Source organism: Myripristis murdjan, chromosome 12, assembly GCF_902150065.1.
Source record: "Myripristis murdjan chromosome 12, fMyrMur1.1, whole genome shotgun sequence".
Lineage (NCBI taxonomy): Eukaryota > Metazoa > Chordata > Actinopteri > Holocentriformes > Holocentridae > Myripristis > Myripristis murdjan.
Window position 1 is genome coordinate 31,210,321 of NC_043991.1, and position 27,919 is coordinate 31,238,239.

At 39.0% G+C, this 27,919-nt stretch overlaps 2 protein-coding genes across 4 annotated transcripts; both read right to left on the reverse strand.

Moving 5' to 3' along the window:
- Positions 1-1,218: 1,218 nt before the first annotated feature.
- On the reverse strand, positions 1,219-12,118 carry LOC115369305 (myosin heavy chain, fast skeletal muscle-like). 3 transcript variants are annotated; one of them, XM_030065877.1, is made up of 39 exons: positions 11,912-12,118; positions 11,687-11,827; positions 11,436-11,592; positions 11,322-11,349; positions 11,093-11,204; positions 10,873-10,965; positions 10,719-10,782; positions 10,539-10,637; positions 10,284-10,387; positions 10,060-10,198; positions 9,788-9,906; positions 9,402-9,551; positions 9,137-9,307; positions 8,748-9,051; positions 8,522-8,586; positions 8,034-8,121; positions 7,795-7,912; positions 7,587-7,710; positions 7,352-7,488; positions 7,016-7,271; positions 6,682-6,924; positions 6,418-6,594; positions 6,193-6,338; positions 5,986-6,076; positions 5,488-5,877; positions 5,167-5,293; positions 4,953-5,071; positions 4,671-4,867; positions 3,804-3,987; positions 3,524-3,689; positions 3,267-3,391; positions 2,853-3,161; positions 2,559-2,762; positions 2,326-2,451; positions 2,062-2,232; positions 1,841-1,945; positions 1,646-1,741; positions 1,389-1,520; positions 1,219-1,239 (listed from the first exon to the last, which is right to left on the reverse strand). In XM_030065877.1, exons 1-39 carry the CDS (start codon positions 12,116-12,118, stop codon positions 1,219-1,221), a joined length of 5,805 nt encoding a protein of 1,934 aa, XP_029921737.1. The 3 variants fall into 3 exon arrangements, with proteins under 3 accessions (XP_029921737.1, XP_029921736.1, XP_029921735.1); XM_030065876.1 differs by having other exon boundaries at positions 8,522-8,584; positions 8,743-9,051; XM_030065875.1 differs by having other exon boundaries at positions 8,522-8,584; positions 8,743-9,051; positions 11,687-11,830.
- A 14,418-nt stretch (positions 12,119-26,536) lies between these two features.
- Positions 26,537-27,652, reverse strand: LOC115369310 (heat shock protein beta-1-like). The gene is made up of 3 exons (XM_030065882.1): positions 27,265-27,652; positions 26,986-27,049; positions 26,537-26,697 (listed from the first exon to the last, which is right to left on the reverse strand). Exons 1-3 carry the CDS (start codon positions 27,650-27,652, stop codon positions 26,538-26,540), a joined length of 612 nt encoding a protein of 203 aa, XP_029921742.1. The 3' UTR covers position 26,537.
- Positions 27,653-27,919: the final 267 nt, after the last annotated feature.

Below are 27,919 nucleotides of genomic sequence, written 5' to 3' on the forward strand. Positions count from 1 at the left end.
TAAGGGGCCGAGCCCAACGTCTGAAAAACAACCCCACACCATAATCCCCCCTCCACCAAACTTTACATTTGGCACAATGCAGTCAGACAAGTACCGTTCTCTTGGCAACCACCAAACCCAGACTCGTCCATCAGATTGCTTGCAGGTGCTTGATTTTATACACCTGTGGTCATGGAAGTGATTGGAACACCTGAATTCAATGATTTGGATAGATGAGCGAATACTTTTGGCAATATAGTGTACATGGAAAATAATGAAAATAATAGTATATTTATAGTATATTTACATATACTAACAAATATAAGGACATAAAATATCTCATATTATATTTGCACTGTAAGATGGGTACCAGTATGGAAATTAAAATGCCTAAGAGCCTTTTCAAGATGTGCCCAGATTTAGTTGTTGCTTGGCCTGCAGAGTAATCCCTATATCAGAAGGCTCATGGCAGGATGAACAAGCTCAGTGGTTCTGGAACTACCACGTCGTGGGAAGTGAGGCTCATGCTTTAGTTCTCAGTCTTGGCAAAGAAGTTGTATTAGAGATTCTTCCCCCCTTGTATTAGACATGCTTAGTGCTTGACACAAGTCTTTGCTTAAGCAGTTAATATTATTTCACACAGTGATCGAATAATGTGAGAGGGAAAAAAAGGCATCAATGTGAAGAAAGAATATTGCATATAATTATGCCGTGATTCAAGGGTATTCAAGGGTTCTGTTCCCTCCCCAGTGTTTCCTTCAGCTAATCCTCTGTGTTCTCCAGTCTTGTGTTCCAGCCCCTTCCCCAGGAGTGTTTTGTTTCCCCATTAGTTTCTAGTGTATTTAAGTCTCGTCTTCAGCTCAGTTCTTTGTCCAGTCATTGTTTCTGCCATGTGTCATTCCTCATGTTCTCAGCATGAGGAATTCTAGTGTTTTGAGTTTATTATTCAATATTTTAGTTCTCTTGAGCCTGCTTGCCTGCTCCTGCATTTGGGTCCTACTTTCCTACACCCATTTATTTTGTGTGTGTATTTATTAACAATCTATTTTTTATGCGTGAAATGTGTAGGTAGTTTGAAAATCAACTACTATTATGCCTTCAGACAAAAATAAAGGCAAAAATAAAACAGATAGTGCCTTTCAAAAATCCTTTATTGAAAAATAAAGAACTCCTTGCACATTTTCATCATATTATATGATGAGAAACATAATGAGAAGGCTTAGCCAGCCATAAAATATTTTATTCAGCTGCCTCTTTTCCCTGTAAAAGAGAAATAACAGAAATTTAGTTAAATCAAAACAGAATCCATTTTTTTACTTGTTCAGAAATAAGCTAACCATACTCCCATTGAATGATTCATGACATGATGTTATTGTCATTGACTTTTATTTTACTATATCCCCAGCTACCTTGCCAGAATCTCGGCTCTTAGCTCTCAGCTTGTTGACTTGGGACTCTGCAATGTCAGCACGCTCCTCAGCCTCCTCCAACTCATGTTGAACCTTCCTGCACTTGGACAGATGAACGTTGGCTTGTTCCTCCTTAAAAGGCAAAGTGATATTTTGGTGATTTAATCACTGAAAACATGTTCTATGTGCTATATCAGTGTGATAATGTATATTGTAGTTACAGATCAAAGGTCAAAAATCAGTTAATATTCCCTTACCGCTTCCTCAGCCTGTCTCTTGTAGGCCTTCACCTTCATCTGCAGCTTGTCCACCAGATCCTGTAGTCTGGTAATATTTTTCTTGTCCTCCTCAGTCTATAATAATAAGTAAATAGGTAACATTAAGGTCCTCAGACATATTGATTGTTTGAAGAATTCTGTTTCAATTGATTCCAGGTTTCAGTGGGATTGTACCTGATAGGAAAGCTCCTTCACTCTCCTCTCATATTTGCGGACACCCTTAACAGCATCTGCCCCACGTCTCTGCTCGGCCTCAACTTCTGTTTCCAGCTCACGCACCTTCAAAGAGAAAGCACACATTAGAGACCTCAGTTTATTATGTAAAGGCGTACATAAATTCACTCAAGCATATCCCAGCATAGTAGGATTATTTAGTCTTAGCTTGTTTTTCTTACCCTAGACTCCAGTTTCTGGAGCTGCTTCTTGCCACCCTTCATGGCAAGATTCTCAGCCTCATCCAGGCGATGCTGCAGGTCCTTGACAGTGATCTCCATGTTCTTCTTCATCCTCTCCAGGTGAGCACTGGTGTCCTGCTCTTTCTTCAACTCCTCAGCCATCATTGCAGCCTAGAAACAGGAACATGTATTCCCCATGAGAAAATCCATAGAAAAAGTGACTGTCTTACTTGATGAAAAGTAACAAATGAAGTCTCAACCTACATCAGTGATGGCTTTCTTGGCCTTCTCCTCTGCATTCCTTGCTTCCTGTACACTGTCATCTACTTCACCTTGAACTTGGACCAGGTCAGCCTCCAGCTTCTTCTTTGTATTCAGGAGGCTTGTGTTCTAGGAAGAGGAGGGAAAACAGTTTAGCAGTGACTATAATGATGAAAAATGTAAGCATTATACAATTAATGAATGGAAATGGAAATTGAAATTATCCAATTGTTTACCTGAGAGTGGAGCAATCCAACACGCTCACAAGCATCTACCAGCTCTTGCTCAGCCACTTTGCGGCCTCTCTCTGTCTGTTCCAGAGCTGACCTCAACTCTTCAATTTCAGCCACCATGAGACCGTTCCTACGCTCCACCATGGCAACCTGCTCCTTCATGTCATCCTGGGCTCTGACGGCATCATCAAGGTGCAACTGGGCATCCTAGTTTTAAGATTGTGTTAGGAAAATCAGAAGATTAGAGCACTACCACACATAGAATGGCCGATAGAACTGTAATGTCAGGTTATATACCTTGAGTTGTCCCTGGACATTCCTCAGCTGCTTTTGAGCCTCAGCAGCTTGGCGGTTAGCATGACTCAGCTGGATCTCCATCTCATTCAGGTCTCCCTCCATCTTCTTCTTGATTCTCAGGGCATCATTCCTGCTCCTAACCTCAGAGTCAAGAGTGCTCTGCATGGAGTCAGTCACCCTCTGGCTGTTCCTCTTGATCTGCTCCATCTCCTCATCTTTTTCTGCCAGCTTCCTGTCAACCTCACCCTTAACCTGGTTGAGCTCCAGCTGGACACGCAAAATCTTGGATTCTTCATGTTCAAGGGTTCCCTTAAAATTAAAATAGCATTTGACAATATATATATAAATATTCAGTACAAAACCAAATGCGCAAATTTACAATTGCTTGGTCGCACTCCATAGAAGAAACTTTACCTCAGCTTCTTCAAGTGCTGTCTGGATTTCAGTCTTCTCTGTTTCCACCTGCTTCTTGGCCTTTTCCAGCTCATGGATGCTTTTTCCGGTCTCACCAATCTGTTCAGTCAGGTCTGAAATCTCCTCTGTAGGAGGTTGCACATAGTTGATATTGTAGAGCCAAGAAATGCAGGTTATACAAAATCAAATACATACTTCAAATACAGTAGTATTAAATCAAATCAAACTGTTGTTGGTAGTCTATTGCAAAAACCTACGTTGCAGGTTCTTGTTCTCGCGCTTCATGGTTTCCAGGTGGTCTAGAGTTTCCTCATATGAGTTCTTCATCTTGAACAGCTCAGTGCCCAGAGAACGTGCTTCTTTTTGAGCTCCCTCAAGCTCTGCTTGACCCTCCTCATACTTTTGTTTCCATTCTGCTAAAACCTGAAATGGATACAGTTCGTGCATTTGACTGAGCATTATTCTTATCACCATTAAAACTATTGATTAAATATAAGTTTGTTAATATGGCAATACAACACAAAGTCAATTTATTACCTTATCAAAGTTCCTTTGCTTCTTGTCAAGGTTTGCAGCCAGTGCATTTGCTCTCTCCACATCAATCATGAGATCCTCCACTTCACCGTGGAGTCTCTGTTTGGTCTTCTCCAGAGAGGCACACTTGGAATTCACAGCCTCAATTTGTTCTTCTGCCTCCTGAAGGCGCTGGGCCAGCTTTTTCCTGTGGAACATTTTCCAAATGTAGTCAGTGATTTACACTACTGTGTGTGTATATATATATATATATATATATATATGTTTTTTTTTTTTGTTTTGTTTTTTTTTTGAGACAGGAAAATGCTGCAATTGCTGCAATAACAATTTTGTAGGAACCACAACTATTGACAGTGAAAATATGGATTGTTAGATTGACAATGTAAGGCTGTGGCTCCTACTCATGGATTAAGGTGCTTAAGATGGATGTGCATATAACTTTTGTTATATATTCTTCACATTATTTTTATTTTATCTCCTAAACATTATTCTTTTGTCAATTTTTTTTAAAACAAGGTAAAGGAAAAAGTGTAAAATCCTCAGGAGAATGTGTGTTCAAATGTGTGGGTGTAGTGCAGTAATGGTGACTTGTTTACTTCCACCTACTTCCACCGATTTGTGTACAACAAATGAATGAATGAATATGAATATATGAATAATGATATATTCTTGATGGGATTCCCTGAAATGGAAACCCTTCCTGGAAAACATGAACAATAACATCCCAGTCAACTTCATAATACTACCTCATGTTGCTCAAATTGGTCACAATGTTCATATAAAAACATAGTCATCAAAAAGAAAAAGCATACCACTGGGGGAGCCATTGCACCAATTGTGAAGTGAAATGTGATTTTGGATTTTACTCACTTGGCCTCCTCAAGCTCTTCAGTGCGCTGGATAGCGTCGGTCTCATATTTGCTCCTCCACTGGGCCACCTCACTGTTGGCCTTGGACATTCCACGTTGCAGCTCAGCCTTGGCTTCCTGCTCTTCCTCAAACTGCTCCCTCAGAAGGTCACAGTCATGGCGAGCTGATTGCAGTCCGTGTGCAAGAGCATTCTTTGCCTGTAGAAGTACAGTTTTGGTAGCTGAACTGAATTGTAAATTTGCAAATAATATTTTATTCAAGGACACCTAGATAATTTTTTACCTTAACCTCCTCTTCAATATGTCTCTTCAGCTCTTCAATCTGTTGGGTGAAAGCCTGCTTGCCTCTGGTCAGCTGGGAGACAAGGGCTTCCTTCTCCTCAATTTGACGACCAAATTCACCTTGTGTGAAAAATGTCATTATTTGTTGATTTTGTTTTACTCATGGTTTACATGTATAAAAGCATCCTGGCAAATGATTGGTAATTCATACATACCATTTTCTGTCTGCAGACGTGCCTTATGTGCACTCATGTCATTAATCTGACGGACATTTTCATCATTCTTGGACTTAATTTCACTGAGCTGATCTTCAAGTGTACGGCACATCTTCTCCAGATTTCCCTATTGATAAGATAAAATGTGGAAAATCATTAAAAAAAAAAAAAAAAAAAAAAAAAGCAAAAAAAAAAATAATAATAATAATAATAATAATTTCAATATAAGTAGTAAGTAGTATATTAACTAAATTTCTTGGATAAAAATGTCTCCTTAGTACTAATGTCTTGTTACTATATGTCAGTGACAATATTATGCACCTTTGACTTAGCCACAGCTTCCAGGTTGCTGGAGAGGTCATCAATCTCCATCTTGTATTCACTCTTCTCCTTCTCAAGCTTCTGCTTGACACGCTGCAGATTGTCAATCTGTTCTCCCAGCTCTGCAACACTGTCTGCCTGCTTTTTGCGGAGAGCAGCAGCAGTGGCCTCATGTTGTAAGGTAGACTCCTCAAGATCACGACGTAGCTTCTGGAATTCAGCTTCACGCTTCTTGTTCATTTCAATTTGGGCAGCAGTGGCTCCACCAGCCTCCTCAAGTCTCTCACTGATCTCTTCAAGTTCCCTGGAGAGGTCAGCTCTCTGCTTCTCAACCTTAGCGCGAGCAGCACGTTCAGCCTCAATCTCTTCCTCCAGCTCTTCAATACGAGCCTATTGAATTTTAAGTTGATACATTGCGTTACATTAAATTTGCACTTCAAAGAAAACCCATGAAATAAACTTTAAAATACATCAAATGTTATGTAGTATTTGTGTCACCTGAAGTTCTTTGATTTTCTTCTGAAGCTGAGAACCCAAGGATTGCTCATCCTCAATCTTGCTAAGGAGCTGACTGATTTCAAAGTCTTTTCTGTGAAAATTGTAGATAAACAGAATAATTACATGTCAAACACCCAATTGCCCATATCCATACACACATGCAGAGTATTTTTTTTATAAAACTGACAAAACAAAGTCCTCCATTACTTCTTGGTTTTCTCGTCAGACTGCTGCTTGTCATTTTCAAGATCCATGATAGATTCCTGAGCTAGCTTGAGATCACCCTCAAGCTTCCTCTTGGCTCTCTCAAGGTCCATGCGGATCTTCTTCTCTTGCTCCAGAGAACCTTCAAGCTAAATAACACATAATACAAAACATTAACAGCAAGCATCAGTTATTATTGAGCACTCCATAGCATATTCATGAGCTCACATCATCCACTTGCTGCTCCAGTTTGGTCTTGGACTTGGTAAGAGTGTTGACTTTGTCCTCCTCAGCCTGCAGGTCATCAAGAGTCTGCTGATGTGACTCTTGGAAGGCTTTCTTCTCCTTTGTCAGCTTAGCAATGCTCTCATCCTGAGAGGCCATCTCCTCAGTCAGGTTCTTCACCTAAATATGGAAATTAAAATTTCCAGTAAAAATTAGTGATTATTCTAATATCACTTGACATGTTGGCCAAAATGAATGTTCATGAACCTTGTTCTCAGTGGCATGTTTCTCCTTCTCCACTTTGGCCAAGGTAAGTTCCAGGTCATCAATATCCTTCTTGAGCTCAGAGCATTCATCCTCCAGTTTCCTCTTCTTTGCAGTTAGCTCAGCATTTATTTCCTCCTCATCTTCCAGCCTCTCAGTTATCTCTTTGACTTTTGCCTCCAGCTGGATCTTACTCTTGATAAGTCCCTCACATCTCTCCTCAGCATCTGACAGATTCTCTGCTTCCTGGTTTACAATGAAAGAAAAAGGTAGTGGACATGTCAACAATTTTGGACAAGACATGAAAAATCATAGATGTCTAATGAAGTGTACGTACAGATGCCACTTGCAGCTGCAGATCATTCTTCTCCTGCAGAAGAGACACCATCTTCTCCTCCAGTTCCTTCTTCTTAGCCAAGGCAGCAGCCAGGTCTGATGTCATCTTTTCATAGTTCTCCTTCATTTGGGACAGCTCCTTCTCTGTTTCAGCACTCTTAAGAAGAGGCTTAATCTTGTAGTACACCTTCATCCATGGCCAGTGTTTGACATTCATGAATGAACGGACATTGTACTGGATGGTGTAAATGGCTTCCCTATGGAGAGAAAAAGGCATTTTTGGATTGGATTGTATGTTACAGAACCATTCATTGAGAATGTCTTTTTTTCAGCATACCTCCTCTCCATCATCTTCACAAACTCCTTCCTCATGACGTAACCACGGCAAAGAGCCTGAGTCATGGTGACCAAAGCAGCCAGTTTCTCATCTCTCATCTCCTCAAGTGTACCCAGCAGACCAGCTTTGAAGAACACCTGATAAGAAAAAACAAACATGTTGACAAAAACTGATTTTCAACTATAAATATACAATGTATACTGAAAAAATTAAATACGGTAAGTGAGATGTTTACCTTGGTGTGTCCAAATCTGTACTGGTCATGATCAACATCAATTGACCCAAGCAGCTTCTCAGAGGCCTTCTTGTTGTCAATAAACTGGCCCTCAGGGATGACACTGGCATTCAGTACTTTGTACCTTTATGAAAGATTTTATAGTAACAGTGATCACGTGTTTCTCAAACCTGACTTTAGAAAACTTTAATAAAAGATTTACTAATACCTCTGCTTGAAGTCACCATAGAGGATTCTGCTGGGGAAACCCTTTCTGCAGATTCTGATACCCTCCAACACACCATTACACCTCAGCTGGTGGATGACGAGGAAATTCTCCATAAGACCTGTAAAGACATTTTCTTTCAGTGTTAATTTTGACAAAGTCAAGACTCATAATTACAATGATTCATTAAATAACACAGCTAAGATCAGAGTATATTAGCATCTTGTCAGCTGACAGTGTACCTGGAGTCTTTGACTCATTGGGAATGAGGCAGCGCACAAAGTGGGGATGGGTGCTTCTGAGATTGGTCATCAGTTTGCCCAAGTTCTCCTATGCATCAAAAAATTACATTTTGTTGGTTTTTTTTATGATGGAAAGAAATAACCCATGGTAAAACTTATTACAAATTGCTACTCAATTACTCAAGTATTGTTGCTATTCTGATATTTTACCTCCACAAGTAAAAGTAAAAATCTACTTAAGTAAAAGTAAAAAATAGCTCATTTAAATCATACTCAGTTACTGAATTACTTTTTAGAAACAAAACATCGTTAGACACTATCTTCTACAAGTACACAAAAAAGCTACTCAGTTACAATAAGATTAGTAACTTAATTAACTAAAGTTAAAGTTAGTAAACTAAAGTTACTGTAATTAAGTAGCTTTCTTATTTCCATCCTTTAAAATAGCTTAGTTTAGCTTCAAACTTAGTCTTAGTCTAAAACCTTACCCTGAACTGTGAAGACACAGTCTGCATGGAGCCACCCTTCTTCTTGCCACCCTTCTTGCCAGTCTCTGTTTTTCATTTGGCAATTTAATAAGACAGTTTGTATTGTGTATTGATGGGGTAGAAAACTTTATATCAATAGTTTAATTTAATTTATATCAATAGATGATGAGTTAGAAATTTTAAAAAAATAAATAAATAATCTTTGGGGAAAAAGTGGGTGCCGCACCTTCAGCTGCAGCGGGGGGATACAGAAAAGCCAGCAGTTTAACTGAGGACTTCTGGTACAGCTGCACAACAGAGTCGTTCAGTGGATCCTTGTTCTTGTCCAGCCAACCACAGATATTGTAGTCCACAGTTCCAGCATAGTGCACCAGGGAGAAGTGGGCCTCAGCCTTGCCTTTGGCAGGCTTGGGCTTCTCAAATGCTTTGCTTTTACCAAGATGCTGGTCATACAGCTTGTTCTTGAAGGTTGTGTCTGAAGCCTTGGGGAACATGCACTCCTCTTCAAGGATGGAGAAGATGCCCATTGGCTTTATAGGAAGAGCAGAATGAATGAGTAAACACTGTTGAACCATATCAAGATTTCTAATATAAAGTCCCAACATTATTGTGTACCTTTTCAATAAGTTCAATGCAAGCAGCCAAGTCCATGCCGAAGTCAATGAACTCCCAGATAATACCCTCCTTTTTGTATTCTTCTTGCTCAAGGACGAACATGTGGTGGTTGAAGAACTGTTGCAGTTTCTCATTTGTGAAGTTGATGCACAACTGCTCCATGCTGTTGAACTGTCATTTGAAATAGGAGTCATGTCACATTCTATGACAAAAAGTCATGTTGCAAAATTACCCAGTCTTGCCTTCATTATACATGCATACTTACATCAAAGATTTCAAAACCAGCAATGTCCAGCACACCAATGAAGAATTGCCTTGGTTGCTTGGTGTCCAGCATTTGGTTGATGCGGATGACCATCCACAAGAACATCCTTTCATAGATGGACTTTGCCAGGGCACTCACAGAGTTCAGGACCTGAAAACAATAATGTGAATTCAATAAGAATAATTCAACAGAATCTTACATTATACCTGGATTGAGCCAAAAAAAAAAAAAAAAAAAAAAAATGACGAGAATATTGTCTTAATGTCTGTCTGATAAGATGATGGAAAATATCAGTTATCTGAGTCTCTAAATGTATCCCTCAATGTATTGAATATATTATCAATCCATTGACTAATCAAGCTAATATAGAGAGGTATCTTGCTTACCTGTGGCACAGTCTGTCCCTTGGTCACATACTCATTTCCGACCTTCACTCTGGGGTAGCACAGAGCCTTCAACATGTCAGCTGAGTTCAGGCCCAGCAAGTAGGCAACCTTGTCAGCATCTGAAAATTTCACATGTACATTTAATAGTTATAGGACAATTATTGTTAAATTGCATTACATACATTTTACTTATTTCTAAATATATATTTGCACATATATGCACAGAAGAGTTCTTAAGAATCATCCACTCTCTGAATGCAGTTAATGGGTACCCTCTGTGCCATCTGGCTCTGCCTGCTCTTCACGTTGCTTCTGCTTGAACTTCATGTTGCCATGGTGGATCACAGCACCAGTCATCTTGTAAATGCTCATCTTCTCCTCACCACTGAAGCCCAGAATGTCAATAGCAGTCTGTATTCAAAAGAATTACTTACAGTTGATGGTGTATTCAATGTACAATACATTAGAAAATATGCTGAAAGTGAAGATCACTCACATCAGTGGCAACCAGCTCCTCTTTGTCATCAATGCTGGCCACAGTGATCTGACCTTGGCTGCACATGGGGAAGTCATAGGGGTTGGTGGTGATGAGTGACATTTCTGGAAATCAAAGAAAGTTAAAAGTTTATGGGTGATGTGAACAATATGGGTTGTTTGAATTTGGTATCACAAGTGAGAGTCAACTTTATTGTCACTGTGCAGTGTGCAGAGTAAAAGTACAGAGCCAATGAAATGCAGGTATTTATGTTACCAATCAGCTCAGGTTTGTGGTTAGTCATCATCTGGTAGAAGATATGGTAGCCTCTCTCATCAGGAAGCTGGAATGTCACTCTGGACTTCTCCAGCAGATCTGTAAATATTGTTCATGATTCAAAATCCAGATGACTTAAACCATCAGCCATTTCATTTATATTGCAAAGTTATTACTCACATGTCTCAATATCAGCACTAGCCAGTTTACCACTTGTGGCAAAATGGATTCTGATGAATTTACCCTGTTTGAAGAACATTATATTTAAGATAACTCTACATTGGCAGTATATAATGGAATCTATTTCACAGTTTTAAATTCCTGTCACACTTACAAAGCGAGAGGAGTTGTCATTCCTCACAGTCTTGGCATTACCATAGGCCTCCAGCAGGGGATTGGCTGCAATAATCTGATCTTCCAGTGACCCCTATCGTTAAAGTTTTAGATTTGAACATTGATATTAGCAAATTTCCTTTAGAAATAGTTTAAAAAAAAAGAAAAAAAAAGAAAAAAAAAACATAAACAAACAAAAAATAATAATCTTGATTGTATACCTGAATCTTTCCTGCTCCTTGCTCCTTCTTCTTGTCTCCACCCACTGAGATTGTGGCAAAGTACTGAATGACACGCTTGGTGTTCACAGTCTTTCCAGCACCAGATTCTCCACTAGGTATAGATAAATTTGGAAGCATTCAGGCAAGGGATTTGATCACTTATAATAATGATGATGATAATATGACTACTACTAATAATAATAATAAACACATCACATCTGAAACTTACGTGATCAAGACAGACTGGTTCTCCCTATCTGTGAGGGGAAAAGGGGGGGATCTTTTTTAAGTAACAGAAACTCCATACACTTGGAACTGCAAAATTGTAATGCCTACCACATACCAGTGAGCATGAACTGATAGGCGTTGTCAGAGACAGAGAAGATGTGGGGTGGAGCCTCCATACGCTTTTTGCCTCTGTAAGCAGACACAACCTCAGCATCGTACACTGGGAGCCACTTGTAGGGGTTCACAGTTGCACAGAACAGCCCAGAGTAGGTCTGAAAAGTATCAGAAAGATATGAACATTTACTCTATGCTGTCAGTGTGTCCTTCAGGAGGGTTATTCTTTGTTCAGCAGGCATATTATCTTACGTAGATCATCCATGCTGCATAACGCTCTTTGAGGTTATACAGCACAGAGGCTTCATTGAGGTGGGTCATCATGGCCATGTCCTCAATTTTGTCAAACTTGGGAGGATTCATAGGAGAGACATCGTCCTCCTTCACTGTCCTCTCCTGAAACAGGACAGTGGTCACGTGAGATTTGATCACTTTTATTCCCCAACTGGCTACCACAGATAAGGATAAATCATTTACCTCCTGCGTGTCAAGGACTTTGACGGTGACTTTGCCAGCGTCTTTCTTGATGATCGTTCCCTTTAAGTACAGCTCCTTAACGTCAGCCACATAGCATGCACTCTTTGCATCAAAGGGTTTGCTTTGAGCCTCAATCCTTTCCTTCTCTGGCTTACGGAGGTAAACGGCAGCCTTGCCATAAATGGCCATCTCAGCATCCGTACTCATGGTGGCTGGTTAATTCTGTGTGGTAATTCCAAATGTATTATGACAGACTATTTTCCCCTCTTGAGGTGCTTGACAAATTATCATTCAGTACAGTTAATCTTTAGTAAGTCAATTCAACACAAACTCACATGTATGCAGCAGTAGAGATTGAATTTAAGCTTGCTACCGAGTGTATTCTTAGCTCCATTTGGAGTTAAAAGATTGTTAACAGTAACTGAATTTCCTCTACAAGGGATGAGAGTCAACTTGGACCACAGAAATAGTAGCAAAATGTCTGTACATAACATGCATAGGGGAAATAAAGCAGTCCATACCTGACCCTTTCCTCAGCCCTGAAGTGTTCTGTCACAAATCTGTTGAAAACATGTTGCATTGGATAACATCTGGTAAGTGCAGTGACCAAAAGAACAAAAGTAATACTGGTATTCTCCCTCTGTTTGCACTTGTATTTCATTTGGACAAAAGCATCTCACCCCAAGCAGTAACTTCACAGGTCTCCTCTTCCACCATAAACACACACTGTGTCGGAGCTCCTTATATTGGATTTGTCCTGCCAGCAAAGCAGAAGTTATATATGGATAACATGCCAAATGTGGTTAAAATGACACACTTGTTGCTGGCACTCTTGGATCCTAATGGCCTTCCAAATGTTATGTAAGTGTCTGATTACATTTTGCATAGGTGTTGGTCTCTTCATGTATCTTCTTATGTTTCAGAGTATCAAACAAAAAAGGCAGTGTCTAAATTTGGGTTCATGTCTTATATGTAAATGCCTTAATGCCTTAATATGTAAATATAATTAATTCAGTTATTTAATTAAAGAGTAATTAATTAATGAACCAATGAATTTGTTAATCAAACTTAAATAGTGTACAGTGTTAACTTCCAATGCTTTTTTTCATTCTTTGTTCAATCAAATCAAAGTAGTGGGAAAGTGAGAGTAAGTAAACCATTCTTTTATTCTTGTTCTTTTACTTACTTGCTTTAGTGTGAAAGAAAGACGAAAAGTTTAGAGGAAAAGACATTGCAGTTTAGAGGAAAAGCAACTGCAGTTTCAATAATGGACCTCACATGTAGAAGGGTGATAACAAACGCAATGACTTAAAGGGATAGTTCGCATTTTTGGACATGAAGTTGTATGGAATCCTCCGGCAGTGCAAAGCATGAAAAGGGATTGCTGGCAACTGTAATATTATTAATGAGATTGAACAGAATAATTTCTTTAAAAAATTTGACAGAGATTTCATGCTTACAAAGACTGATATACACTCAGTGGCCACTGTATTAGATCCACATGTACAGTTTAATATAGTTCAATACAACAGCACTGCAATAAATTCAACTTTTTATGAAAGTTTATAATGTTCAGTTTTTGTTACTCAACAGTTAACATGAAATTATTGCATTGTTGTTGATTTTACTGAAGATCATCTGGGACATATTTTTCTCTTCCTTATTATTTTTTGATTTTGTATTTATGAAGAAATATTTTGCACGTACATATGTTGTATGGTAAAATAAGTCAAGTCACCACTAATAAACGTAAGTCAGAAGTTCAGTGTCAAAACACTTTTAAAAGACTGCAAGTATTTCAAACTGATATTTATGGCAGCACACTAGTGCCACTATAGGGAAAATATATATATGGAGCTGGGGAAGCTAATATTCTGAGAGAAATGCTCATAATTTGCAAGATTAAAATAAATTTATAATAAAAAATTAAAATTAACGAGAAAAACACTCTGAGATTATAGAGTCACAAATTCACAAAAAAAAGAGAAAACTAGTTTTTCTTGGGATGTTCTATGGGATTTAGTCCGAAGGAAATCTTGGTGATTTGAGCCCAGAATCACAATCTTCTCATCAGCATCTTGACTTTAAAGACTTGGGCCGATTCAGAAGAAAACAATATTGTGATTCTGGGCTAAAATCAGCAGGATTTCCTTGTTCCTGAATCCCTTTGCAAAGTAGAATTTGATGAGGTCAGCAGCTGCAGACCTGATGCACAGCAAGTGCCAGCAGAGTCAAGCCATGTGCTTCCCGGACCTAAAAGGCCATGGCTGAGTTTTTATCTTGGAAATTTGTGACTTTATAATCTCAAAATTTTTCTTTTTTTAATTATCATAAATTTTCTGGTAAATTTACAATTTTAAGATCAGAAATTTTTTCAGAAGTTTTTTCTCAGAATATTACCCCTCCTCCCCCGGCTCCTTAATTTTTTTTTTCCTCTACAGTAGCACTAATACACCACCGTAGATACAATAGGTACAATACTATAGTTTTCAGCTCCAGCTATAGACAAAGGATGTTTTTACAAGCTTTAGAGCAGCTGCATGTGTAACATATTTATCATTTGTTTTGCATTCCTCTCACTGCTGGAATTCTTCAGCACTGCCAGTTGATCTTCACTAGTGCTGTTATTTACTACATTACAAGCTGTGTGTGGGGAAGCTTGGCAGTGTCACTGGTTTCAAATGTTCCCAAGCACCTCTGGAATGGCCCATTCACAGCTTCTTTATGACTCTGTTTTGGCACTTGATTTAATCTTCTTGTCAAGATGCAAGTTATCCTGCTGGTATTAGTCTTCTGCTACTGTATGTCTGTGCTTTCAAACAGCAGCGTAGTAGAACACCTCACACCACATCTTTTTATGAATGAAAGTTTAACATGTATATGGGCATGCTGATGAATTTGTTACTTATGAACTACTTAAATCACAGACTGCTACCATATATCATATTTTGCTGTCCTTACTGAGAAACAATGAAAAACATACAAGGTCTTTTAAATATTATGAAATTCATACTTTTGCACTTTAACACTTAATTTTGCTTGTGTTTTCAGTTTTGATGTATGTTGTAGGTAAATTTTAGAGTTGAATTGTGATCATGAAAAATAATTTTATTCGTTGAATATAGGTGATTTCTTTCTGTTCTGTTCTAAACGTGCATGTTTGGCAGGATCGGTGTTTGCAAACGATGTTTGAACTGCCCTACCAGTATCGTAAATAAGAAATTTTGATAGTGTGAATCATCAAGGTTGTTGCAATATACTCAGGGCTGTCAAATTAAAACTGTCGGCCCAGGCCAAGTGTCTCAGCTGGCCAAACTATTCCTTTTGATATCATCATGTGTTACATACTGTCAATAAATCTAGCTGGGGTCATGAAACAAAATATTCATTGCCAGGAGCAGGGATGGGGTGCTTTGTATGCCTTTTAATAAACATACTACAAACTGGCAGTTGCATCTTAATTAATTCCTCATGAGCAATTCTGTATTATGCTATTCTACATGCTCTTACAGCACAACAATCTAAGGTAGGAAAGTACTATAAGTTACTATCCTTAATATCAACATTGTCCTCACTTTATTGTCATTTTTCCATAACTGTTTTTATAATACTGTATATTTGTTCAGCATTTTCCAGCCAGCCATTTTCCACCCTTGTGTTGTTGATCTTATCTATGGTCATCATCTATGTTTCAGTTTTCTCTTTCATTGGCATCTTTGACCAACTTGATGAAAATCTCATTCTCATTCATTCAAGCCTGAGCACTTGAAAATGGAGTAGATATGATATTCAAACTCTCCGGAACCATGGAAAAATAACTAAAATAATTAAAACTTTAATTAATTAAACCATCTGGTAGGAATTGTCTGCTGAGGATTCTAGAAATTTAACGTTTAATATTGAGTGGGAATTTCTTTCTTTCTTCGTATTCAACTTTCAGACAGTTAATTTTGTTCTCTGCTGACCCAAACATTTCAGTGGTATATACAGAGTATATTCATTCATTCATTCGTTTAGTCATTCATTCATTTTCTATATCAGCTTATTCCTATTTAGGAGCTTATCCCAGAATGCACTGGGCAGGGAAACACTATGGATTACCGGGCAAAACTTCATGTTAACACAATTTTGGAGGAGTATGTATGAGCCAATAAGATGGATAGTGATAACAATTGGATCAAGTAACACTGCTCCAGGCAGGAACTTATCACGCTCTTTCCCACCAGGGACCAGCATTGGAGCAGTTTTTAATAGCTGTTGAGAGATGAGGTGCACAATTTCAGGCAGGGAGTTAGACAGGCTTCACAAAATACACTTGCCAGAGTCCTCCACGCCTCCTGCCAAAATCATCAGCAGACACTTCTCATAGCACTGGTCTAGATTACACTGCTAGTGTAAATATTTTATTTCACTTTCACTGGCTGCCAAGAACAGTGGTTAAGGAAGATGGAAGTTAACTTTGCATTACAATATGAATTCTCTAATAAGATCACTGCAAGATTTGTGATGAAAAATGTATCTCTAGACTACATGTTAATCAGCTTATGAATTTAACGCGTATTTGAATAAATGAAGATGCAGTAGAAATTATAATTTAAACTGATATTCTCCTAGTATGTAGATTATTGAGGAAGAAACTGGCCAAACGGTAAGATGTGTGTTTGTCAGAAAGTGAAGACAAATTTAGATGGATTTCCAGCCATAATGAACATTATCAACGAAAGCTCAACAAAACACATGCTGTATACAAATCAGGCCAGCTCAAAACAAGAGGTGCTTGTGCCTCCTAATGCCCGGCATAACTGCCATGATCTCTCAAAATAAATATTTCTGCTTAATTAGCAAATGTTTCTATGTTAGCATATATGTCTTCACATCACAGTCTGACACTATTAATATGAACTGCATATCTTATAGCATTACAGTTGCCCTCATTAATATGCTATAGATGGACAGATGACACCATAACGGCATAGTTCCCTGCATGCCATATGCCATGGTAGGACATAAAAAAGAAGTGGGTGGGGGATGCACGTACTAAAAAATATTTCAATTAACTGAGGACTGTAACCTCTTTCGTCAGTGACTAACACCGAGCCAAATTATGTTGGGCTATTTAAAAATGTCCATGCCCTTTGGTCCAAGTTTCCCCTTTCAAATCGAAACCTGAGATTGTTTCTAAGGATGCAATTCTAATGTATCACCTGTGGAGCCATAAGCTAATAGGGCTTATAACTAAGGGTATTTATACCACAGAATTTCCACTGAAGGTTATTCAAACCACAAGAGATTATATTAACAAGCACTGACAATTTCAGGTCACACAACTGTTTTAATCCTCTCGGTAAATTCATAAGGCACTTGCTTCCTCCCCTCATCCAATCAGTACCACAAAAAGGTTCTTTGGATGAAAAAATATGTCAAACTGCATTGACAAATAACTGTTAAGGGCTGGAAACAATTTTAAACCTAGGCCTACACTTTTATCACACTATCACCATTGTAACTAGATAAGAGGTATGAATTAGGTATGAATATAGGTTATTTATTTATTTATTTATTTACATAGAATATCAAATTATTATAAAGTGACCCTACAAATACCGCTTCACTTTCAGCTACCTAGTGCAGTGGGCTATTTACAGCTCCAGTTTTGATTCCTTAATTGGGGCTGACCAGAACAACCTGTCCTAGATGACTATACTGTGCGAAGCCGCACAAAAAAAATGTATTAAATCCAGGTCTAAAAACATATTACAGATCCATGAACTCAAACTACCCCATGGAAGTGGCCAGAAACATGTTTAACCACATTTAAAAAAAAAATATATATATATATATATATATATATATATATATATTGTATGGATTTCCAATCCATACAATGGTGTAAATATAGACAGTGTAGGCAGTGCAGTTGCACTAGGGCCGTGGAATGGGAGGGGCCATAGAGAGAGCAGGACTGTAGAGAAAGCAGTAGTTCAAACTCACTTGCTGATGTGTTTTTTGTTTGTTTGTTTTTATCTGCATACCTTCCCAATAACAGCAGTAGTTATGAAAATATTCCAACTGTAGGTGGTTGATTAGTCGACTTGTTGATTTGATTGACTGTCTGTTTAAGTCACGTGTCAGAGTGCTGTCCATGGTCTGATAGCTTTCCCTGAACAGCCCAGTATAAAGGCGAAGCATGTAATAGACCCACCAGCCCACCACAGGACAGCGTCACGTTTTGCAGCATGTAGTAATGTAATACAGTGGAAAGGGAGCAACAGAGTCCTCAGCAAAGTAGGAGGGGTGCCCTAACCCTAACCCTCACCCAAACACAGGCTTTCCCCTGAGTGACTGTGACCATGGGGACCACATGGCCACTGTGGCAGCAGACAGTGCCAATGGACAGTGAGTGGATGGCCACCTGTACAGTGTGGTTTGCTGGGGGTGCACACCCAGTTCATACTGTCATGCTGACATCTACCATAGTTGAACTTTATTATTAATTATTTTTATTATTATTGCTGTTTTCTCTGTTGATCTAGCTTTTCTTCGTTTCATGTTCACCGGTGGTTCATTCCGTGGGGCTGAGAGGCTGTAGGCAGAGTCTGGCCTGGTTAAGCACATTGATTGCTCCTGATTGAGGTAACTGGTTACACCTGCACCAGGGAGGAGTGCAGGTGGAAAAGACCAAATCAAAAGTGCAAGTTCTCATATTAACCCCCTGAACCCCAAACCCGCCGGCGGGATAGAAAGACATGTATTTTTTTAAAAATCGCCAAAATTCAACCGTTTATCATAGCTGGAAGCTTTAAAAACCTATTTTTTCGCAACATGTCCGACTTCGGTTTAGCGGTAGAAAAAAGGACGAAACTAAGGCTAAAAAAGTAATTTTTCATTTGAATCATTTTATTATACATGCTTCATTCAACAATTCGCCAAAAAATAGTCTTTTACTCAATCCAGATCATTCAAAAAACAGAAAATTCTGCGGTCTTCAGTGGATCTGAGACATCTTGATTGATTCAGGTGAGCCCAACAGTCGTGTGAAAAAAATTCACTGAATTTCAGTGTGTAGGCAACAGTAGTAATATGGAAGGGCACAAGGCAGTAAAAACGCCTAAGTTTATACAGGTTGGAAAAATGTTAATATTTCAGGAAATAGATCATGTGAAGCCCTACTTTTTTTTCCTGGATCAGTGACACTTGTGGGCACCTGAAAAAATGTTCTGTACATTTATTCCAGTTTTTCTCGATTTTTAGAAAAAAAAAATTATCCAAAAAAATCAGTTTGCCTTTTTTATTTTTTATTATTTATGGCACTATAACTCCTTCATACTGTGTGAAAGACATTTTTGAATGGATTCAGATGATAGCCACAGCTGTGCTGTTTCCATAGAGGTGCAGCACTTGTAATTGCAGTGAAAAACAAACCCACAGTGAGCCAAAATGTGGGGGTAGCAGAAAACGCCCCAAAACTGCTTGGGGTTCAGAGGGTTAAAAGGTTGATATTGAGGTTCACTATTGCTAAAATTACATGATAAAAAAAACTGCTAAATATGATTGAATGTTAAAAGAGGGGAGCACCCTGGTTAAAAGCAAACATGATCATTTAATGGTGGATGATTGGGATGGTTCAAGCTGGGTGGGTGGAGTCCTGGAGAGTGCTGGAGGTGTTAAAAGGAGGTGAAACCCTCACTCCAGGTCTTTTCCCTGCCCTGCTGCTGGGTGTTGCTGTGAGGAGCTGTGCTGCCTGCTTTAAAGGTGAAGTTGACTTTTTTTTTATTTTAACCATGGTTCCTGAGTTTTCTTTGTTGAGTTCATGTGTCTGTTTATATATTGTATTTGGGATTAATTTATTATATACTGATAATTTTGGATTGTGTTTAATGTTTTTTTTTTTTTTTTTTGTCTTCACTACAGGCATGTTGGGACTGCCCCAAGTAAATTGCCATCCTTGTGCTTGATAAAATAAATCACCCTGAAATTTGCCCTGCTGTGCGTGTCTGCCATCCTCACTCATTTTAAGAGTTCTGTTCTAGTGCTGCGGTGTTACACTACCCTCACCTAAGCACCGGTGTGACAGTGACCCAAGCTCAAATCCAAGTCCAAGCAAAACTGGAATTTCTTTTTAACATGTTTGTTAATGTTAGCTTTAGGTTTGTTTCCTAACCTTAGCCCTAACCTTGGCCTAAAAGTGTGAAAGGCCTTACATGTGACCCAGTCCTCTACTGGAGGACAGCTCTGCTCACACACCCAATCCACACTGCACCACACATGTCCAATCTGAAATTCCCCCTACCAATTGTGCATTTTCAACAGATCACTACCCTCCAGATGAACAACTTCTAGTCCAGTTTAGGTGACTAGCGGGGTTGTAGCGGGACCATAGGCACATAATAAACCACCCAAACCTAAATCCTAAATCTACAGTTTAGTTGAGACCTCAAATCTAACTTAAAACCCTAAAATTAATCTAAGGCTTAACAACAGCTACTTCAAGGTAATTGAAGAATGTTTACACAGGAGATATCTAAGACCACCAGCACCGGCAAAATATGTCACAAAATAACAAGTTACTGGTATGGAACATTAGCTGGCCTCCACAGATGAGAGAGTCTAGTGTGTAAACGGCCAAAACACTCTGTGATTTTGTGGTGACACTCCTGATGAAATGGACCACCAAAAACTAGCATGCGCAGACTCAAAGATAAACACATACATGCAGAAATGATTTGAAAAAATAACAAAAATAACATAACACAATTCACTTGTAGCTCATCTGACAGGACAAAGGGCCCCAATTTGTTGCAGCATGTAAAGACTAAGGGGATGAGGTGATTCCATAAGGCTGGATCAAGTCAGACAGCTCCTGCCAGCCAGTCCTGGGCATCAGGGGCATACCTGTCAAGTATCCCGTTTTGGCCGGGATTTTCCCGTATTTTACCCTCCTTTCCCGGCCCCCTCCTGTATTAGTATTTTCCCGTAAATTTCCCGTATTTAACCTGCATTTATTAAAAATAATAATAATACCCCGGGGTGAGCCGCCCATGTACTGTACTGCATGTACTGTAGATGGCAGTTGTTGCGAGGTTAGTGTGACATTGTCAGACAGAGTGACAATTGACCTCCGAAACTGTCGAGGTAAATAAACATCCCATGTCTGATTAAAAGGACCAAAAGCGTTTTTACCGCTATCACACTTTTGAATTATATTTGACCCCCCTCCCCCTGCCGACACAAAAATCTCCCGGATTTTGCTACTCAAATGTTGACAGGTCAGGGGCCGCCACACACTCTCATCATAACTGGGAACTGTTAACGTGTCGAGGCCGGTTGTTCTTCAGGGTTGTGGCAGGGACGTCACAGACCACTGTCCAAAACTCATCTGCCCATAGTGAAATTGGAGGCACGTGTGACATATCAAGTCCTAACACCTAACCTTAACCTCACCATAAAGTATTTTAGTTATCATTTGCTAACAAGCTAAGAAGCTAATGTTCACTTTTCTAACAAGCTAATGATTCGCTAACAGCTGGTAACAAGCTACTTGCTAACGAGCTATTGGAAGAGCTCACCATTAGCTTGTGAGCTAACATTTGTGCATGTGCAAACGTTACACCTGACCTGAGAACAGCCAGGCGCCTGCAGGACTAGGCCACACAAGATGTCACCCTAAAATGGTTTCCTCTGGTGGGCCAGCGGGTCGCTTTAGCATGATAGTGGGCCGCTCTGCACTGGGGTCTGTTGTAACCACCTTTACACCGCTGAAGCCCTATATACGTATAAGCAACATGAAAGAAAATAAACTTTTGGATGCAATTATGAAGCACAAGCAGAACAATGATGTACAAACTACCAAAAATGGATTGCTAGCATACAGCTAGATGAGAACAAAGCCAGACAAATAATTCAAATTAAATTTTTCAAGAAGTGATGTGCATGCTAATCTGGTGAGGGACAGAGCAATGTGATTTACAAAATAATACCAGGTGTAAATATGGCCTATCTAAACTCAATCTGATATGAGGTGAGTAATGCTGGGCATGAAGGAGGTTCAACAATACCTAATAACAAAAGTGTCTCCTAAAAATATACAAATCATCATTACAGATGGATGTGTGTGTGTGTGTGTGTGTGTGTGTGTGTGTGTGTGTGTGTGTGTGTGTGTGTGTGTGTGTGTGTGTGTGGAGAGAGAGAGAGAGAGAGAGAGAGAGAGAGAGAGAGAGAGAGAGAGAGAGAGAGAGAGAGAGAGATACAAAGATTTTTCCATGTTTTTTTTTTTTTTTTTTTCACCAGTTCTCTATACTCTCTATACTCTATAATTTATGACTTTAATCTCAGAAATTCTGAGTATGTAGGAATTTTCCCCCTTGGTGTTGGTTTATGTCAGTTGCCTCTGAAACATGATAAGGCCCCAATCTTACATATATATATATATATATATATATATATATATATATATATATACAGTACAGGCCAAAAGTTTGGACACACCTTCTCATTCAATGCGTTTTCTTTATTTTCATGACTATTTACATTGTAGATTCTAACTGAAGGAATCAAAACTATGAATGAACACATGTGGAGTTATGTACTTAACAAAAAAAAGGTAAAATAACTGAAAACATACCATACCATACCATACCATACCACTTTATTTATATAGCACATTTAAAAACAACAAAGTTGAACCAAAGTGCTGTACAAGTTAAAAGACAAAAAAAAAAAAAAAAAACATGTTTTATATTCTAGTTTATTCAAAATAGCCACCCTTTGCTCTGATTACTGCTTTGCACACTCTTGGCATTCTCTCCATGAGCTTCAAGAGGTAGTCACCTGAAATGGTTTTCCAACAGTCTTGAAGGAGTTCCCAGAGGTGTTTAGCACTTGTTGGCCCCTTTGCCTTCACTCTGCGGTCCAGCTCACCCCAAACCATCTGGATTGGGTTCAGGTCCGGTGACTGTGGAGGCCAGGTCATCTGCCGCAGCACTCCATCACTCTCCTTCTTGGTCAAATAGCCCTTACACAGCCTGGAGGTGTGTTTGGGCTCATTGTCCTGTTGAAAAATAAATGATGGTCCAACTAAACGCAAACCGGATGGGATGGCATGTCGCTGCAGGATGCTGTGGTAGCCATGCTGGTTCAGTGTGCCTTCAATTTTGAATAAATCCCCAACAGTGTCACCAGCAAAACACCCCCACACCATCACACCTCCTCCTCCATGCTTCACAGTGGGAACCAGGCATGTGGAATCCATCCGTTCACCTTTTCTGCGTCTCACAAAGACACAGCGGTTGGAACCAAAGATCTCAAATTTGGACTCATCAGACCAAAGCACAGATTTCCACTGGTCTAATGTCCATTCCTTGTGTTTCTTGGTCCAAACAAATCTCTTCTGCTTGTTGCCTCTCCTTAGCAGTGGTTTCCTAGCAGCTATTTGACCATGAAGGCCTGATTGGCGCAGTCTCCTCTTAACAGTTGTTCTAGAGATGGGTCTGCTGCTAGAACTCTGTGTGGCATTTATCTGGTCTCTGATCTGAGCTGCTGTTAACTTGCCATTTCTGAGGCTGGTGACTCGGATGAACTTGTCCTCAGAAGCAGAGGTGACTCTTGGTCTTCCTTTCCTGGGTCGGTCCTCATGTGTGCCAGTTTTGTTGTAGCGCTTGATGGTTTTTGCGACTCCACTTGGGGACACATTTAAGGTTTTTGCAATTTTCCGGACTGACTGACCTTCATTTCTTAAAGTAATGATGGCCACTGGTTTTTCTTTACTTAGCTGATTGGTTCTTGCCATAATATGAATTTTAACAGTTGTCCAATAGGGCTGTCGGCTGTGTAGTAACCTGACTTCTGCACAACACAACTGATGGTCCCAACCCCATTGATAAAGCAAGAAATTCCACTAATTAACCCTGATAAGGCACACCTGTGAAGTGAAAACCATTTCAGGTGACTACCTCTTGAAGCTCATGGAGAGAATGCCAAGAGTGTGCAAAGCAGTAATCAGAGCAAAGGGTGGCTATTTTGAAGAAACTAGAATATAAAACATGTTTTCAGTTATTTCACCTTTTTTTGTTAAGTACATAACTCCACATGTGTTCATTCATAGTTTTGATGCCTTCAGTGAGAATCTACAATGTAAATAGTCATGAAAATAAAGAAAACGCATTGAATGAGAAGGTGTGTCCAAACTTTTGGCCTGTACTGTATATATATATATATATATATATATATATATATATATATATATATATATATATATATGCTTGTGCTTCATGATTGCATCCAAAAGTTTATTTTCTTTCATGTTGCTTATACGTATATAGGGCTTCAGCGGTGTAAAGGTGGTTACAACAGACCCCAGTGCAGAGCGGCCCACTATCATGCTAAAGCGACCCGCTGGCCCACCAGAGGAAACCACTTTAGTGTGACATTTTGTGTGGCCTAGTCCCGCAGGAGACTGGCTGATCTCAGGCCAGGTGTAACGTTTGCACATGCACAAATGTTAGCTCACAACCTAATGGTGAGCTCTTCCAATAGCTCGTTAGCAAGTAGCTTGTTACCAGCTGTTAGCGAATCATTAGCTTGTTAGAAAAGTGAACATTAGCTTCTTAGCTTGTTAGCAAATGATAACTAAAATACTTTATGGTGAGGTTAAGGTTAGGTGTTAGGACTTGATATGTCACACGTGCCTTGAAAACATGGTGTATGTCTTTTTACGAAGAGTAAAAATTTCTAACATTTCATCCTTATATAGGACATATAGGATGCTGTCTCCATGGTCTTTTTTTTTTTTTTGTCTCAGCAGAGCCGTCGCCAACTTGTCCATTTTGATTTTCAAGAAAGTTATCCACTTTCTTACTCCAGGTTAGCTTGCTTAGATAGATGCAGGGCAACCAGGAGCATACACAGTGCCTGTGTGTGCTCATGAGCCAAATATAAGTCTAGATGCTGCCACTCAGGTTCACCAGGAGCGCCACTGTAGAGCACAAATAACTGTATAACAATAACTGTTGTGGATAATAAATGTGGATCTGGAAGAGCTACGTAGACCTCATTCAAGCAGTCAAACTTAAAAAAAAAAAAAAAAAACGTTAGATCACAGCTTCCTTTTGGGATTTTTGAGTTACTTCTTTTTTTTTTTTTTTTTTTTTTTTGAAAGCCATTTTTTTTTTTTTTTTTTTTTTTGAAAGTGCTTCCCTTTCTGTTAATGTAAAATAAAATGTATACATTGATTTACATGGACATATGAATTGGTGGTGACAGCTAATGGGAATTCCAATAAACCTTTAGTAAACCTATAACAAACTCTGACCTTCTGTGATATGTCACCATAGAAATTGATCTCCTGCTGGAGAGGCAGGCTCTGTAACCCCAGCTGGCTGTCCCACTAACTGTGAATACATGCCCCCCTCCATAATGTCTGCACAAACGTTTTCTCTCATCTGTCTTTTGATGCACACAAAGAGATATCATTCATTCAGTGTATTTATGAAGCCGAATTTGATTAGAATTGCGGCAGTTCAAATTCAAACACTACCTGGGACCACGATGCCCTCTTGAGGACAAACTAACAAACATTTGGAGTGGCTCTAAAAAAAGGTAAATAAAGTAGGATGAAAAGATAAATAAAGTAAAATAAGTAGGATAAATGAATAATGAATAAAGGTTAGAAACCCTCTATAATTTGCAACAAAGGCACAAAAAAAGCACAAAAAGGGCAATTCAGATTCTTTTCAATTATATATGGCAGATGTAAATTTTAAAGCCATTAAACACATTTGTGCAAGGTTAGATGATCTTATTGGATCCTCCACTGGATAGCTTCACTGGGATGGCTATTCAAGATGTAAAAGTACAAATGTCATTTAAACATGTAATATTAATCCATAGCAACAACATTTTTCTTTTTTTTTTTTTTCCTTTTTTCCTTACAGGGATGGACACCATAAAAGCAAGTTATTTTTCAACTGAATCAATTCTTCTGTAATAGTGTCCCATCACAACTGCCCTCCACATTCTTCAGTCTCTCCAGTTTGACATTTCACCTCCCAGGAATTTCACTGCAGGCTGAAGCATCCTCTTCTACATCACTACATCAATCATCTCTGGTCATCTGATCCATTTCTAATGCCTTTTCATTCTCCCTTGTCATCACACAGTAAATAGGCCAATGAAATACATGTACCTATTGTATTATAGTCACTCGTATATCTGTCTATCTATGTATCTATCTATCCATATATACACACACAAATATACACATTCAGTAGCATAGATGACATTTGACAAGTTTTTCAGTGTTATAAATGTGCTGTAAGCATATGCAAAATGATGATGTAAGTAGGTCTAAGTCATTTTTTAGGTAATGTTTTAAGACAAAATTAAATGATCATTCTCAGTGAATGACAAGTAGTCTTTTCCTGTACATATTCACTTTGACTTGAAGTTATGTTGGTGTTACAGCGGATAACTTTTTTTTTTTTGTTTGTTTTTTGTTTTGTTTTGTTTTGTTTTGTTTTGTTTTGTTTTGTTGTTTAATGCAATTGCCACAGAAGCATGTGTTGCACACAACTTGGATCACAAATCAATCCATTCGTGGTCAGGGACAGAACACAGGTTCTGGTGTCAACTTTCACTTTTCAGCACCCTGCTTTTGCCTGATCTGCACAGGGATGACAAGCTCACTGGCAGGATCACTGCTGATGGTCCCAGGAACAGGGGCCTCGACTGACAAAACTCCATCACCAGATAGTGAGGAACTGATATGTTGCAAGTCCACTCCCTGTGGCAGCCTTAAAGAAACAAATGGAAAGAGTATCAGAAACAATGGAATAACTCAAGCAATTCTCATCTTTCCTCTATATTTTTGCCCCTTTCAGACTCTTAAATGCTTTCTGCATCTTTGTTTTAGTTTATTTAATTTATTATTTTTTATTTATTTACAGAAGACCTTATAATCATTTCATGCATCTCTTACCTTTTGAAAAATTCAACATGTAGTGTGTGTTATACAGTGCATATCAAATCAGAAATTATGAGTTCCATTTTTTTCTTAACTGTTCTTTTTGGAGACAACTTACTTATATTTCCGTGTGAAGCACCTTGAGACTGATCCATGTTCATCCTGTCTTTCCTCATGATTTCCTTCAACACAATAACAGGGATAACTGAACTGAAAATCTTAAAAACCAAATGGCACAAATTCATAATCTCAAGGCACAGTCGGGTAATATATCTTATTATCAACATCAACATGTACAGTATATTTACATCATATTATGATCCTTTAATTTCTGAAGCAGTGAATCTCACTATTTCATCACATTAATTTCACAATATCAGAAAGACATGTTCAGTACCTGATATTTCCAAGTAGCCATCCTTGGTTGTGATTGTGATCTCCTCAGGAGAGAAGTGATTGACATCCAAGTTAATCTTCCAGCTGTCCTGCCTTGTTCTGATCTCTGACACTCCAGACAGCTGTCTCTGGAGCTGTTGGCTAACGGCTGCAGGCGGATAACCACTAAATGGGGGCAAAAGGGGAGAATGTGTATACCCTGGCCAGGAGAAAGACGCCAGTCTCCTCTTAGCCCATTCTATCCATTTAAGATCGCTGGGATCCAGGAAAGGAGGGAGCCCAAAGTCCTGCTCAAAAATACGGTTTGATTGAGTCCAGTTAGGGAAAGGATCCCAGCTCAAATCTCGTCGGAAAATGGGACGAGATAATATTTTGTTTTGTTCACCCATATTCTGGAAATAACCTCTGAATGAAAGGATGTTGATACTGAAAACCCTGTAGCTCCACCCTCATAAACAAGTCCCAGCAACGATTAATGGCCAAGTCACCACACAATAGAGTGGCTATATATTTTTACTCAATACTTCTTGAAAACTACCGCACAGTGGCCAGGACTTCTAAGTAAAAGCTAGTTTTGGAAGCTGTGGTGCTTCACTCATGTACTTTATATACCCAGCAAATTCATTCTAACACTTGTCAAGCAGAAAGCGTTATCT

Coding starts and splice junctions, on each gene's coding strand:
- LOC115369305 (XM_030065875.1), bottom strand. CDS start 12,118: ATGAGTACGGATGCTGAGATGGCCATTTATGGCAAGGCTGCCGTTTAC. Junction 11,350..11,435: donor CTATCAGTTCATGCTCACTG/GTATGTGGTAGG, acceptor TTCCCCTCACAG/ATAGGGAGAACCAGTCTGTC. Junction 1,240..1,388: donor AGAGCCGAGATTCTGGCAAG/GTAGCTGGGGAT, acceptor TCTCTTTTACAG/GGAAAAGAGGCAGCTGAATA.
- LOC115369310 (XM_030065882.1), bottom strand. CDS start 27,652: ATGGGTGAACAAAACAAAATATTATCTCGTCCCATTTTCCGACGAGAT. Junction 27,050..27,264: donor TGGCTACTTGGAAATATCAG/GTACTGAACATG, acceptor ATTGTGTTGAAG/GAAATCATGAGGAAAGACAG. Junction 26,698..26,985: donor TGCTTCACACGGAAATATAA/GTAAGTTGTCTC, acceptor TGTTTCTTTAAG/GCTGCCACAGGGAGTGGACT.